Below are 16,655 nucleotides of genomic sequence, written 5' to 3' on the forward strand. Positions count from 1 at the left end.
ACATTTCCTATTTAAAATCGTTTGCACTAACATTGTGGTGTAGGCAGGAGGCCAGATTTGCTAATGAAAATAGTTTGGGCTAATATTGTGCTGTAGGCAGAAAGCCACATTTCCCAATCATGATCTTTTGGGCTAATATTGTGGTGCCAGCAGGATGTCACATTTCCTAATCAAACTTGTTTGGGCTAAGATTTTGTTGAACAGAAAGGAGGTCACATTTCTATATCTAAATTATTTGTGCTAATACTGTCTTGCAGGCTTGTCATCACATTTCAGAATCTAAATCCTTTTAGCTAATAGTGTGGTCCAGACACCAGCCTACATTTTTTAATCTGAATCCTTTCTGACAACAGTTTATTCCAGACACACTAAATCTTCTGCTCTATTATTGTGGTGTACGCAGGAGACCACATTAACTAATCTAAATAGTTTGTGCTAATATTCTGGTGCAGGCAGGAGGACACATTTCCTAATCTAATATTAGCCAAATATTGGTTATTGTTAGTCAAACATTACATTAATAATTAATATGTGGAATAAAGCCCTGTAACAGAAACCCATCAGCATCTTATTATTGTTGTGTCAATGACTTCACAAAGGCATCCTACTACCACATAGAACCTCTTAACATTTTGGACTTAATGGGGAAGGAACCAAAGTACCTCCAGTCCTTTAAGATTTTCTTATAAAAACTATTTATTGTTTGAGTTTCCCTTAGTAGTAGAAAATATGAAATGTGGATTACTTGAACATCTATGCAAACAGCATATGATATCTGATGATTGTATATGATTTCATAATTTCGAAAATATACCTGAGCAGACGACTCCAGCATCTTCATTATGTCCACAGTTATGCACTGTAAATGGTTGGTGTAGACAGTCCCATACGTGTTGTTCATTGCCGGTGCATTGCACATCATCCAATACAATTACTCCTTGTCCTTGGCCAAATGCAGCACTGCCATTAAATGCAAGAGCTTGGCCACAATTTAACTGACGGCATACAACTTGTGCAGCATTAATATCCCAATAATCATCACACACAGTTCCCCATGCTCCATTATAGAGGATTTCTACACGACCGTTACATTGACCATTGCCATTTACCAGTCTTATTGACAAGTCTGAACCTGAACCTAAAAAAAAGGAGAATGGTCATTTCTAAAAACAATGTATTATAAATTATCTTAAAGGGAACCTGACAGGTCCCCTATAAAGCATTTGTATTATTGTTACTAAATACCCTGCCTATTCAGCCCTTTGTAGTGTTTAAAACCTAAATACATGTTAAAAAAATTCTTTATAAATAGTGATGAGCGGACTTATCCGGAAAACTTTCAGCAATCTCAAATTTGGCACGAACATAGCTCATTTGGATTTGTGCACGGATTTAAGAGCATTTTCCCTTAAAGTCAGCAGAATTCAGGAACAGTTCAGTAAATTATTGTGTTTCCACTAATGCTTTTGTTAGGACTTTGGATAGGATAGTGGTGCTGTATGTTGAGCGGGGGGGGGGGTCTTTAATGAGGGGATTTAGTGTGGAGAGGTCAGAGGAACGGCGGACTGTTTTTCTTTTCTAATTTTTTCTCTTTATGTTAACTTAATGTGTGTAGATTCTGGCAGACGATCACACCACAAATACCTTCCACAATGTCCAGACACAAGGGCTTCTGTAATTGGTTGCAAAAATCACATGACCCTCTCCTTATAAAAAAGCGGATATGTGTTTTTGGTGGCATGATTTTGTCAGTGTAACAGTACAGAGAGGCTGCTACAGTGGCTGCTGCAAGTTTTCAGATAGTTAGAAATGCAGTTTAGTGTCAGTTTCTTCAGCTATATTGGATCCTGTATAAAATCAACCTTTCTTCATCTAAAATGATTGTGCTAATAGTGCGGTGCAGGCAGGGTGCCACATTTCCTAATCACAATTAATTGGATTAATATTTTGGTGCAGGAAGGAGGCTACATTTCCTATTCAAAATCGTTTGCACTAACATTGTGGCGTAGGCAGGAGGCCAGATTTCCTAATGAAAATAGTTTGGGCTAATATTGTGGTGCAGGCAGAAAGCCACATTTCCCAATCATGATCTTTTGGGCTAATATTGTGGTGCCAGCAGGATGTCACATTTCCTAATCAAACTTGTTTGGGCTAAGATTTTGTGGTGCAGAAAGGAGGTCACATTTCTTTATCTAAATTATTTGTGCTAATACTGTCTTGCAGGCTTGTCATCACATTTCAGAATCTAAATCCTTTTAGCTAATAGTGTGGTCCAGACACCAGCCTACATTTTTTAATCTGAATCCTTTCTGACAACAGTTTATTCCAGACACAATAAATCTTCTGCTCTATTATTGTGGTGTACGCAGGAGGCCACATTTCCTAATCTAAATAGTTTGTGCGAATATTCTGGTGCAGGCAGGAGGACACATTTCCTAATCTAATATTAGCCAAATATTGGTTATTGTTAGTCAAACATTACATTAATAATTAATATGTGGAATAAAGCCCTGTAACAGAAACCCATCAGCATCTTATTATTGTTGTGTCAATGACTTCACAAAGGCATCCTACTACCACATAGAACCTCTTAACATTTTGGACTTAATGGGGAAGGAACCAAAGTACCTCCAGTCCTTTAAGATTTTCTTATAAAAACTATTTATTGTTTGAGTTTCCCTTAGTAGTAGAAAATATGAAATGTGGATTACTTGAACATCTATGCAAACAGCATATGATATCTGATGATTGTATATGATTTCATAATTTCGAAAATATACCTGAGCAGACGACTCCAGCATCTTCATTATGTCCACAGTTATGCACTGTAAATGGTTGGTGTAGACAGTCCCATACGTGTTGTTCATTGCCGGTGCATTGCACATCATCCAATACAATTACTCCTTGTCCTTGGCCAAATGCAGCACTGCCATTAAATGCAAGAGCTTGGCCACAATTTAACTGATGGCATACAACTTGTGCAGCATTAATATCCCAATAATCATCACACACAGTTCCCCATGCTCCATTATAGAGGATTTCTACACGACCGTTACATTGACCATTGCCATTTACCAGTCTTATTGACAAGTCTGAACCTGAACCTAAAAAAAAGGAGAATGGTCATTTCTAAAAACAATGTATTATAAATTATCTTAAAGGGAACCTGACAGGTCCCCTATAAAGCATTTGTATTATTGTTACTAAATACCTTGCCTATTCAGCCCTTTGTAGTGTTTAAAACCTAAATACATGTTAAAAAAAATTCTTTATAAATAGTGATGAGCGGACTTATCCGGAAAACTTTCAGCAATCTCAAATTTGGCACGAACATAGCTCATTTGGATTTGTGCACGGATTTAAGAGCATTTTCCCTTAAAGTCGGCAGAATTCAGGAACAGTTCAGTAAATGATTGTGTTTCCACTAATGCTTTTGTTAGGACTTTGGATAGGATAGTGGTGCTGTATGTTGAGCGGGGGGGGGTCTTTAATGAGGGGATTTAGTGTGGAGAGGTCAGAGGAACGGCGGACTGTTTTTCTTTTTTAATTTTTTCTCTTTATGTTAACTTAATGTGTGTAGATTCTGGCAGACGATCACACCACAAATACCTTCCACAATGTCCAGACACAAGGGCTTCTGTAATTGGTTGCAAAAATCACATGACCCTCTCCTTATAAAAAAGCGGATATGTGTTTTTGGTGGCATGATTTTGTCAGTGTAACAGTACAGAGAGGCTGCTACAGTGGCTGCTGCAAGTTTTCAGATAGTTAGAAATGCAGTTTAGTGTCAGTTTCTTCAGCTATATTGGATCCTGTGTAAAATCAACCTTCCTTCATCTAAAATGATTGTGGTAATAGTGTGGTGAAGGCAGGGCGCCACATTTCCTAATCACAATTAATTGGATTAATATTTTGGTGCAGGAAGGAGGCTACATTTCCTATTCAAAATCGTTTGCACTAACATTGTGGCGTAGGCAGGAGGCCAGATTTCCTAATGAAAATAGTTTGGGCTAATATTGTGGTGCAGGCAGAAAGCCACATTTCCCAATCATGATCTTTTGGGCTAATATTGTGGTGCCAGCAGGATGTCACATTTCCTAATCAAACTTGTTTGGGCTAAGATTTTGTGGTGCAGAAAGGAGGTCACATTTCTTTATCTAAATTATTTGTGCTAATACTGTCTTGCAGGCTTGTCATCACATTTCAGAATCTAAATCCTTTTAGCTAATAGTGTGGTCCAGACACCAGCCTACATTTTTTAATCTGAATCCTTTCTGACAACAGTTTATTCCAGACACACTAAATCTTCTGCTCTATTTTTGTGGTGTACGCAGGAGGCCACATTTCCCAATCTAAATAGTTTGTGCGAATATTCTGGTGCAGGCAGAAGACCACATTTCCTAATCTATATCGTTTGTGCTAATAGGAGGCCACATTTTCTAATCTAAATAGTTTGTGCTAATATTCTGGTGCAGGCAGGAGGACACATTTCCTAATCTAATATTAGCCAAATATTGGTTATTGTTAGTCAAACATTACATTAATAATTAATATGTGGAATAAAGCCCTGTAACAGAAACCCATCAGCATCTTATTATTGTTGTGTCAATGACTTCACAAAGGCATCCTACTACCACATAGAACCTCTTAACATTTTGGACTTAATGGGGAAGGAACCAAAGTACCTCCAGTCCTTTAAGATTTTCTTATAAAAACTATTTATTGTTTGAGTTTCCCTTAGTAGTAGAAAATATGAAATGTGGATTACTTGAACATCTATGCAAACAACATATGATATCACATGATTGTATAAGATTTCATCATTTCAAAAATATACCTGAGCAGACGACTCCAGCATCTTCATTATGTCCACAGTTATGCACTGTAAATTGTTGGTGTAGACAGTCCCATACGTGTTGTTCATTGCCGTTGCATTGCACATCATCCAATACAATTACTCCTTGTCCTTGGCCAAATGCAGCACTGCCATTAAATGCAAGTGCTTGGCCACAATTTAACTGACGGCATACAACTTGTGCAGCATTAATATCCCAATAATCATCACACACAGTTCCCCATGCTCCATTATAGAGGATTTCTACACGACCGTTACATTGACCATTGCCATTTACCAGTCTTATTGACAAGTCTGAACCTGAACCTAAAAAAAAGGAGAATGGTCATTTCAAAAAACAATGTATTATAAATGATCTTAAAGGGAACCTGACAGGTCCCCTATAAAGCATGTGTATTATTGTTACTAAATACCCTGCCTATTCAGCCCTTTGTAGTGTTTAAAACCTAAATACATGTTAAAAAAATTCTTTATAAATAGTGATAAGCGGACTTATCCGGAAAACTTTCAGCAATCTCAAATTTGGCACGAACATAGCTCATTTGGATTTGTGCACGGATTTAAGAGCATTTTCCCTTAAAGTCAGCAGAATTTGGGAACAGTTCAGTAAATGATTGGGTTTCCACTAATGCTTTTGTTAGGACTTTGGTTAGGATAGTGGTGCTGTATGTTGAGCAGGGGGGTCTTTAATGAGGGGATTTAGTGTGGAGAGGTCAGAGGAACGGCAGACTGTTTTTCTTTTTTAATTTTTTCTCTTTATGTTAACTTAATGTGTGTAGATTCTGGCAGACGATCACACAACAAATACCTTCCACAATGTCCAGACACAAGGGCTTCTATAATTGGTTGCAAAAATCACATGACCCTCTCCTTATAAAAAGCGGATATGTTGTTTTGTTGGCATGATTTTGTCAGTGTCACAATACAGAGAGGCTGCTACAGTGGCTGCTGCAAGTTTTCAGATAGTTAGAAATGCAGTTTAGTGTCAGTTTCTTCAGCTATATTGGATCCTGTGTAAAATCAACCTTTCTTCATCTAAAATGATTGTGATAATAGTGTGGTGCAGGCAGGGTGCCACATTTACTAATCACAATTAATTGGATTAATATTTTGGTGCAGGAAGGAGGCTACATTTCCTATTCAAAATCATTTGCACTAACATTGTGGTGTAGGCAGGAGGCCAGATTTGCTAATGAAAATAGTTTGGGCTAATATTGTGCTGTAGGCAGAAAGCCACATTTCCCAATCATGATCTTTTGGGCTAATATTGTGGTGCCAGCAGGATGTCACATTTCCTAATCAAACTTGTTTGGGCTAAGATTTTGTTGAACAGAAAGGAGGTCACATTTCTATATCTAAATTATTTGTGCTAATACTGTCTTGCAGGCTTGTCATCACATTTCAGAATCTAAATCCTTTTAGCTAATAGTGTGGTCCAGACACCAGCCTACATTTTTTAATCTGAATCCTTTCTGACAACAGTTTATTCCAGACACACTAAATCTTCTGCTCTATTATTGTGGTGTACGCAGGAGACCACATTAACTAATCTAAATAGTTTGTGCTAATATTCTGGTGCAGGCAGGAGGATACATTTCCTAATCTAATATTAGCCAAATATTGGTTATTGTTAGTCAAACATTACATTAATAATTAATATGTGGAATAAAGCCCTGTAACAGAAACCCATCAGCATCTTATTATTGTTGTGTCAATGACTTCACAAAGGCATCCTACTACCACATAGAACCTCTTAACATTTTGGACTTAATGGGGAAGGAACCAAAGTACCTCCAGTCCTTTAAGATTTTCTTATAAAAACTATTTATTGTTTGAGTTTCCCTTAGTAGTAGAAAATATGAAATGTGGATTACTTGAACATCTGTGCAAACAACATATGATATCAGATGATTGTATAAGATTTCATCATTTCAAAAATATACCTGAGCAGACGACTCCAGCATCTTCATTATGTCCACAGTTATGCACTGTAAATGGTTGGTGTAGACAGTCCCATACGTGTTGTTCATTGCCGGTGCATTGCACATCATCCAATACAATTACTCCTTGTCCTTGGCCAAATGCAGCACTGCCATTAAATGCAAGTGCTTGGCCACAATTTAACTGACGGCATACAACTTGTGCAGCATTAATATCCCAATAATCATCACACACAGTTCCCCATGCTCCATTATAGAGGATTTCTACACGACCGTTACATTGACCATTGCCATTTACCAGTCTTATTGACAAGTCTGAACCTGAACCTAAAAAAAAGGAGAATGGTCATTTCTAAAAACAATGTATTATAAATTATCTTAAAGGGAACCTGACAGGTCCCCTATAAAGCATTTGTATTATTGTTACTAAATACCCTGCCTATTCAGCCCTTTGTAGTGTTTAAAATCTAAATACATGTTAAAAAAATTCTTTATAAATAGTGATAAGCGGACTTATCCGAAAAACTTTCAGCAATCTCAAATTTGGCACGAACATAGCTCATTTGGATTTGTGCACGGATTTAAGAGCATTTTCCCTTAAAGTCAGCAGAATTCAGGAACAGTTTAGTAAATGATTGTGTTTCCACTAATGCTTTTGTTAGGAATTTGGCTAGGATAGTGGTGCTGTATTTTGAGCGGGGGAGTCTTTAATGAGGGGATTTAGTGTGGAGAGGTCAGAGGAATGGCGGACTGTTTTTCTTTTTTAATTTTTTCTCTTTATGTTAACTTAATGTGTGTAGATTCTGGCAGACAATCACACCACAAATACCTTCCACAATGTCCAGACACAAGGGCTTCTGCAATTGGTTGCAAAAATCACATAACCCTCTCCTTATAAAAAAGCGGATATGTTGTTTTGGTGGCATGATTTTGTCAGTGTAACAGTACAGAGAGGCTGCTACAGTGGCTGCTGCAAGTTTTCAGATAGTTAGAAATGCAGTTTAGTGTCAGTTTCTTCAGCTATATTGGATCCTGTGTAAAATCAACCTTCCTTCATCTAAAATGATTGTGCTAATAGTGTGGTGCAGGCAGGGTGCCACATTTCCTAATCACAATTAATTGGATTAATATTTTGGTGCAGGAAGGAGGCTACATTTCCTATTCAAAATTGTTTGCACTAACATTGTGGTGTAGGCAGGAGGCCAGATTTCCTAATGAAAATAGTTTGGGCTAATATTGTGGTGCAGGCAGAAAGCCACATTTCCCAATCATGATCTTTTGGGCTAATATTGTGGTGCCAGCAGGATGTCACATTTCCTAATCAAACTTGTTTGGGCTAAGATTTTGTGGTGCAGAAAGGAGGTCACATTTCTTTATCTAAATTATTTGTGCTAATACTGTCTTGCAGGCTTGTCATCACATTTCAGAATCTAAATCCTTTTAGCTAATAGTGTGGTCCAGACACCAGCCTACATTTTTTAATCTGAATCCTTTCTGACAACAGTTTATTCCAGACACAATAAATCTTCTGCTCTATTATTGTGGTGTACGCAGGAGGCCACATTTCCCAATCTAAATAGTTTATGCGAATATTCTGGTGCAGGCAGAAGACCACATTTCCTAATCTATATCGTTTGTGCTAATAGGAGGCCACATTTTCTAATCTAAATAGTTTGTGCTAATATTCTGGTGCAGGCAGGAGGACACATTTCCTAATCTAATATTAACCAAATATTGGTTATTGTTAGTCAAACATTACATTAATAATTAATATGTGGAATAAAGCCCTGTAACAGAAACCCATCAGCATCTTATTATTGTTGTGTCAATGACTTCACAAAGGCATCCTACTACCACATAAAACCTCTTAACGTTTTGGACTTAATGGGGAAGGAACCAAAGTACCTCCAGTCCTTTAAGATTTTCTTATAAAAACTATTTATTGTTTGAGTTTCCCTTAGTAGTAGAAAATATGAAATGTGGATTACTTGAACATCTATGCAAACAGCATATGATATCTGATGATTGTATATGATTTCATAATTTCGAAAATATACCTGAGCAGACGACTCCAGCATCTTCATTATGTCCACAGTTATGCACTGTAAATGGTTGGTGTAGACAGTCCCATACGTGTTGTTCATTGCCGGTGCATTGCACATCATCCAATACAATTACTCCTTGTCCTTGGCCAAATGCAGCACTGCCATTAAATGCAAGAGCTTGGCCACAATTTAACTGACGGCATACAACTTGTGCAGCATTAATATCCCAATAATCATCACACACAGTTCCCCATGCTCCATTATAGAGGATTTCTACACGACCGTTACATTGACCATTGCCATTTACCAGTCTTATTGACAAGTCTGAACCTGAACCTAAAAAAAAGGAGAATGGTCATTTCTAAAAACAATGTATTATAAATTATCTTAAAGGGAACCTGACAGGTCCCCTATAAAGCATTTGTATTATTGTTACTAAATACCCTGCCTATTCAGCCCTTTGTAGTGTTTAAAACCTAAATACATGTTAAAAAAAATTCTTTATAAATAGTGATGAGCGGACTTATCCGGAAAACTTTCAGCAATCTCAAATTTGGCACGAACATAGCTCATTTGGATTTGTGCACGGATTTAAGAGCATTTTCCCTTAAAGTCAGCAGAATTCAGGAACAGTTCAGTAAATTATTGTGTTTCCACTAATGCTTTTGTTAGGACTTTGGATAGGATAGTGGTGCTGTATGTTGAGCGGGGGGGGGTCTTTAATGAGGGGATTTAGTGTGGAGAGGTCAGAGGAACGGCGGACTGTTTGTCTTTTTTAATTTTTTCTCTTTATGTTAACTTAATGTGTGTAGATTCTGGCAGACGATCTGTTAGGAGTCGAGTTTCCTCAGCTGCACAGGGGGAATCTCGATCCGTGTCTGCTGCGGTTTCCCATTCGGTATCGTCCGCAGTGGGCTCTGCTCAGCGGATACGTCACTCCCAGCGTCTCGCTGGGGCTGATTCGGTGCATAGGGTCACTACTTCCTTTTCTGGCTTTCCTATGGTACCCTGCACTGATCTGCGGCGAGCGAGCCTCTCTGGGACTAAGTCCTTGTTTTCTCACACTGAGGATGCCCAGGGCAGGGTCTCCCATTGGAGGTCGAGGGCCACATGTTCGGTCACATGCTCAGGTGCTGCAGTACATTCCATTGGTCCTTCTGGAAGGTCCTGAAAGGGCAAAACATGCTCAGGTACTGCAGCACTTTCCATTGGTCCTTCTGGTAGGTCCTGAAAGGGCAAAAACTTCAGTAGCAGCTTCCTGTGCTGCAACTATATAAACTGCGCATGACCGCACGGCCATGCGCTAGTATCGTCTTATGCTATATGCTTTGCGCCAATGTGGTCATGTGTTTGAATGTGTTCAGGGACCCGGCTGAAATAAGCCCCTAGAATGCTGGCACCTCCGGCGAGGAGATTGTGTTTAAGTGTGTTCAGGGACCCGGCCGAAATAATAAGCCCCTAGAATGCTGGCATCTCTGGCGAGGAGTTTTGTATGCATGCATGTCCACTCACTGCTCACATCTGGGTAGTTGGCCTGTGCCTCTGTGAAAGTCTAACAGGGCACAGAGCTTTCCTCTCGCGGTTACTCTGTGAAGCTAACAGAGTTGGTATATACCGCCATATAGAGCCACCATTATTTAGCAGCATGTGTTTTCCTGCACGGTGGATCCCGGGTTGCGAACGCACCAATTCCATTTAATAAATTATATATTTGGTGCGTTCCGCCAACCCTAACAGTATACTAGCGCCAGGATCTGGCTAAGTAATGTCGGATGAACAGCGATTGCAGGGGTACATCCAGCTGCTTGAGGGCCGGTTGGCGTCTCTTGAGCGTGCAACCTCGGCGGTGGATGTTACCGCAATAGCTGTTCAGGCTGCTAGCGTGGCTGCAGCAGCTTTACCCACTGCCACCTCTGTTCCGACCCTATCTCACCTTCCTTTGCCTGAGAGATACTCTGGGGACAGTAAGTCCTGTAGGGGTTTCGTGAGCCAATGTGGTATACACCTCGAGCTTCTGGCTGCACGTTTCCCTACTGAGCGGGCAAAGGTGGGATTCATAATCTCTCTCCTGTCGGACAGAGTGTTGGAGTGGGCTACGCCGCTGTGGGAGCGCAACGATCATGTGGTGCGGACTGTTCCTAGGTTTCTGGACACTCTGAAACAGGTCTTTTTAGGACCTCAAGTCACCCATGATACAGCGCTCCAACTGCTGGCTTTGACTCAGGGTTCAACCATGGTCAGCCATTTTGCTGTTCACTTCCGGACATTAGCGTCTGAGTTGGAATGGCCAGATAAAACCCTCATTCCCATATTTTGGAGGGGGCTGGCTGACCATGTGAAGGACGCTTTGGCCACTAGGGAGATTCCCGCCACACTGGAGGAGCTCATAGCCGTATCTACTCGTATTGACCTCCGTTTTAACGAGCGGAGGTTGGAGCGAGCCCAGTGTAGGCAGAGGTTTCGGCTGGCTCCCACCTTCGCCAAACCTTTGGAATCTCCAGTCCAGGCATCCGAGTCACATGAGGCCTTAGAGGTGACACGAGCGGGATCCAAGTCTCAGTCTGCCCGTGCACATAAGGTCCGTCATGTTTGTCAGCAGTCAGGACACCTTGCCTCTAAGGGTCCTCAGCGGTCGGGGAAACGTCAGCGTCTAGTGGCAGTTGGAGGAGGTACACTAGACACGGCGACGTTTGCCTCAAAGTTGTCCTTCAAGGGGACAATTACCATAGGCCCATCCACTCTTATGGTCGAGCTATGCGTGGATTCTGGGGCAGAGGGTAACTTTATGTCTTCCGCTTTTGCCCAGCGTCACGCAATACCCTTGGTGACGCTCGCCAAGCCGGTAACTGTTCGAGTGGTAAATGGGTCAACACTACCTTCACAGATTACCCACCAAACCATTCCTTTCACGCTATCTGTGTCTCCATCACATCAGGAGATAATCTCCCTATTAGTCATTCCTGAGGGAATTGATGAGGTCCTGTTGGGGATACCATGGCTTCGCTACCATTCTCCTCATATCGAGTGGTCCTCTGGGAGAATTTTGGGTTGGAGTAAATCTTGCGAGGGTAGATGTCTGAGGGAGTGCGTTCAGGTTGCTACTACACAGGTACCCGCAGATCTTTCCTCTCTCCCCAAGCACTATTGGCCCTATGCAGACGTGTTCTCCAAAAGAGCTGCGGAGACCCTTCCGCCTCACCGCCCCTATGACTGTCCTATTGACCTCTTGCCTGGTGCTGAGCCTCCCCGGGGTCGAGTCTATCCATTATCTCTCCCGGAGACGGAGGCAATGTCCCAGTACATACAGGAGAATCTGGCAAGAGGATTCATTAGGAAGTCAGTGTCACCGGCAGGGGCAGGGTTCTTCTTCGTACAGACGAAGACTGGAGACTTACATCCATGCATAGACTACAGGGGTCTTAACGCCATCACCGTTAAGAACAAGTACCCACTACCCCTGATATCTGAGCTGTTTGATAGGCTACGGGGAGCGAGGGTATTTACTAAGTTAGATCTGCGGGGTGCTTACAACCTGATTCGCATCCGTGAGGGGGATGAATGGAAGACGGCTTTTAACACCAGGGATGGGCACTATGAATATCTGGTGATGCCCTTCGGGCTCTGTAATGCCCCAGCCGTTTTCCAAGACTTTGTGAACGACATCTTCCGGGATATGCTCACCACCTCGGTCGTAGTCTATCTGGATGATATTCTCATCTTCTCTCCAGATATTGACTCCCATCGGAGAGATGTTCGCAAAGTCTTCGACCTCTTACGGGCAAACTCCCTCTACGCCAAGTTGGAGAAGTGTGTGTTTGAGCAGGAGTCCTTGCCTTTCCTTGGTTATATCATCTCTGCCCAGGGTTTGGCTATGGATCCTGCCAAGCTACAGGCTGTAATGGACTGGCAGGAGCCCCATTCTCTTAAAGCGGTGCAGAGCTTTATGGGGTTCATTAATTACTATCGCCAGTTCATTCCACACTTCTCAACTTTGGTAGCTCCCTTGGTTGCCCTCACCAAGAAGGGAGCAAATCCCAAGTTGTGGTCAGAGGAGGTCTCCAAAGCCTTTCTCTCGATCAAGTCACACTTCGCTAGCGCTCCCATCCTACATCGCCCCGATGTTGATAAAGCATTTATCTTGGAGGTGGATGCCTCATCCGTTGGTGCTGGAGCAGTCCTTTTCCAAAAGGATGCTCAAGGTCGGAAGCATCCTTGCTTCTTCTTTTCCAAGACCTTCACACCAGCGGAGAGGAATTATTCCATTGGGGACAGGGAGTTGCTGGCCATGAAGTTGGCTTTTTCGGAGTGGAGACATCTCTTGGAGGGAGCTCGCTTTCCCTTCCAAGTCTTCACTGACCACAAGAACTTGGTGTATCTGCAAACGGCCCAGCGGCTGAATTCTCGCCAGGCTAGATGGTCCCTTTTCTTCTCCCAGTTCCATTTTACTCTCCTTTTCCTCCTCGGCGAGAAGAACGTTCGTGCTGACGCTCTCTCCCGCTCCGTGGTGTCATCGGAGGAGGAGGAGGAGCCTCGGCTTATTGTCCCTTCTGAGAGCCTGAGAACTGTAGCTCCGGTTTCGCTAGAGTCTGTGCCCCCGGGCAAGACTTTCGTACCAGCTAACTTGCGACCGGAGGTTCTCTCTTGGGCTCACTCCTCCAGAGTGGGTGGGCATTTTGGGACCAAGAGGACATCTGAGCTTCTGGCGAGAACATACTGGCGGCCGCATATGGCCCGAGATGTCAAGGACTATATTCAGGCGTGCATTTCTTGTGCCCAGAATCGGTCTCCTCGGCAACGGCCTGCTGGGTTGCTTTACCCTCTACCGGTGGCAGACAGGCCCTGGGAGATGGTCGGGATGGACTTTGTGGTGGGTCTACCCAAGTCGCGTGGCTGCTCCATTATTTGGGTTGTCACCGACCATTTCTCCAAGATGGTGCATTTGGTGCCGCTTCCTCGGTTACCCTCAGCACGGGCCTTGGCGGTGTTGTTCATTAAACACGTTTTCCGTTTGCATGGTATGCCTGATAAGATTGTCAGCCATCGGGGTCCCCAGTTCGCATCTCGGTTTTGGAGAGAGCTCTGCCGTTTACTCAGCATAGAGTTAAACCTCTCCTCTGCATACCATCCCGAGACGAATGGGTTGGTGGAGAGAACCAACCAGACTCTGGTGACATATTTGCGACATTTCGTCTCTGCTAGGCAGGATGACTGGGCATCTTTGCTACCTTGGGTGGAATTTGCCCTGAACAACGCCGTAGCCGATTCCACTGGTCAAACTCCTTTTCTCCTTAATTACGGCCAGCATCCGCGTGTCCCTGTGCCCATGCCCGTGTCATCCACCGATTCTAGGGTGGCAGACTGGGCGGTGGAGGCACGTGACATCTGGGACCGCACACAGGATGCCATCCGGGCCTCCAAGGAGAGAATGAGGGTTTCGGCTGATACACACCGGCGCCCCGCTCCAGTCTTTGCTCCTGGTGACTTAGTGTGGCTCTCCGCCCGTAACATCAGGCTGCGAGTTGAGTCCACTAAGTTTGCTCCTCGCTACATTGGCCCGTTCAAGGTTCTGGAACAGGTCAACCCTGTGGTCTACCGTTTGGCTATTCCTTCACGCCTTGGTATCACCGATACTTTCCACGTTTCCCTCTTAAAGCCCGTTCATTTGTCCCGGTTTTCCGAGTCATCTGCTGGGACATCGGGTTCATCCACGGATGAGTTTGAGGTGAATGCTATTGTGGGGTGCAAGGTGGTACGTGGCAAGAAATTTTATCTGGTGGACTGGAAGGGTCACGGCCCAGAGGATAGAACCTGGGAGCCTGTGGAGCACATTCGGGCTCCGCTGCTTATCGCAGCTTTTGAGCGTAGTGAGGCTCATGGAGGGGGGGGCCCTAGGAGGGGGGGTAATGTTAGGAGTCGAGTTTCCTCTGCTGCACAGGGGGAATCTCGATCCGTGTCTGCTGCGGTCTCCCATTCGATATCGGCCGCAGTGGGCTCTGCTCAGCGGAGACGTCGCTCCCAGCGTCTCGCTGGGGCTGATTCGGTGCATAGGGTCACTACTGCCTTTTCTGGCTTTCCTATGGTACCCTGCACTGATCTGCGGCGAGCGAGCCTCTCTGGGACTAAGTCCTTGTTTTCTCACACTGAGCATGCCCAGGGCAGGGTCTCCCATTGGAGGTCGAGGGCCACATGTTCAGTCACATGCTCAGGTGCTGCAGTACATTCCATTGGTCCTTCTGGAAGGTCGTGAAAGGGCAAAACATGCTCAGGTACTGCAGCACTTTCCATTGGTCCTTCTGGTAGGTCCTGAAAGGGCAAAAACTTCAGTAGCTGCTTCCTGTGCTGCAACTATATAAACTGCGCATGACCGCACGGCCATGCGCTAGTATCGTCTTATGCTATATGCTTTGCGCCAATGTGGTCATGTGTTTGAATGTGTTCAGGGACCCGGCTGAAATAAGCCCCTAGAATGCTGGCACCTCCGGCGAGGAGATTGTGTTTAAGTGTGTTCAGGGACCCGGCCGAAATAAGCCCCTAGAATGCTGGCATCTCCGGCGAGGAGTTTTGTATGCATGCATGACCACTCACTGCTTACATCTGGGTAGTTGGCCTGTGCCTCTGTGAAAGTCTAACAGGGCACAGAGCTTTCCTCTCGCGGTTACTTTGTGAAGCTAACAGAGTTGGTATATACCGCCATATAGAGCCGCCATTATTTAGCAGCAGGTGTTTTCCTGCACGGTGGATCCCGGGTTGCGAACGCACCAATTCCATTTAATAAATTATATATTTGGTGCGTTCCGCCAACCCTAACATGATCACACCACAAATACCTTCCACAATGTCCAGACACAAGGGCTTCTGTAATGGGTTGCAAAAATCACATGACCCTCTCCTTATAAAAAAGCGGATATGTTGTTTTGTTGGCATGATTTTGTCAGTGTCACAATACAGAGAGGCTGCTACAGTGGCTGCTGCAAGTTTTCAGATAGTTAGAAAAGCAGTTTAGTGTCAGTTTCTTCAGCTATATTGGATCCTGTGTAAAATCAAACTTCCTTCATCTAAAATGATTGTGCTAATAGTGTGGTGCAGGCAGGGTGCCACATTTCCTAATCACAATTAATTGGATTAATATTTTGGTGCAGGAAGGAGGCTACATTTCCTATTCAAAATCGTTTGCAAAAACATTGTGGTGTAGGCAGGAGGCCAGATTTCCTAATGAAAATAGTTTGGGCTAATATTGTGGTGCAAGCAGAAAGCCACATTTCCCAATCATGATCTTTTGGGCTAATATTGTGGTGCCAGCAGGATGTCACATTTCCTAATCAAACTTGTTTGGGCTAAGATTTTGTGGTGCAGAAAGGAGGTCACATTTCTTTATCTAAATTATTTGTGCTAATACTGTCTTGCAGGCTTGTCATCACATTTCAGAATCTTTATCCTTTTAGCTAATAGTGTGGTCCAGACACCAGCCTACATTTTTTAATCTGAATCCTTTCTGACAACAGTTTATTCCAGACACACTAAATCTTCTGCTCTATTTTTGTGGTGTACGCAGGAGGCCACATTTCCCAATCTAAATAGTTTATGCGAATATTCTGGTGCAGGCAGAAGACCACATTTCCTAATCTATATCGTTTGTGCTAATAGGAGGCCACATTTTCTAATCTAAATAGTTTGTGCTAATATTCTGGTGCAGGCAGGAGGACTCATTTCCTAATCTAATATTAGCCAAATATTGGTTATTGTTAGTCAAACATTACATTAATAATTAATATGTGGAATAAAGCCCTGTAACAGAAACTCATCAGCATCTTATTA

At 43.1% G+C, this 16,655-nt stretch overlaps 1 protein-coding gene across 1 annotated transcript in view; it reads right to left on the reverse strand.

Moving 5' to 3' along the window:
• Positions 1–16,655, reverse strand: part of LOC138666835 (uncharacterized) — a gene marked incomplete at its 5' end in the record, with an annotated part of 128,198 nt that overhangs the window by 29,666 nt on the left and 81,877 nt on the right. The window contains 7 exon segments of the mRNA XM_069755012.1: positions 815–1,112; positions 1,645–1,706; positions 2,781–3,104; positions 4,838–5,161; positions 6,799–7,102; positions 8,784–8,791; positions 8,853–9,170. Of these exon segments, the coding sequence (XP_069611113.1) occupies positions 815–1,112; positions 1,645–1,706; positions 2,781–3,104; positions 4,838–5,161; positions 6,799–7,102; positions 8,784–8,791; positions 8,853–9,170 (1,638 nt within the window).

The sequence above is a fragment of the Ranitomeya imitator genome, chromosome 2 (assembly GCF_032444005.1).
Source record: "Ranitomeya imitator isolate aRanImi1 chromosome 2, aRanImi1.pri, whole genome shotgun sequence".
In the NCBI taxonomy this organism is placed as follows: domain Eukaryota; kingdom Metazoa; phylum Chordata; class Amphibia; order Anura; family Dendrobatidae; genus Ranitomeya; species Ranitomeya imitator.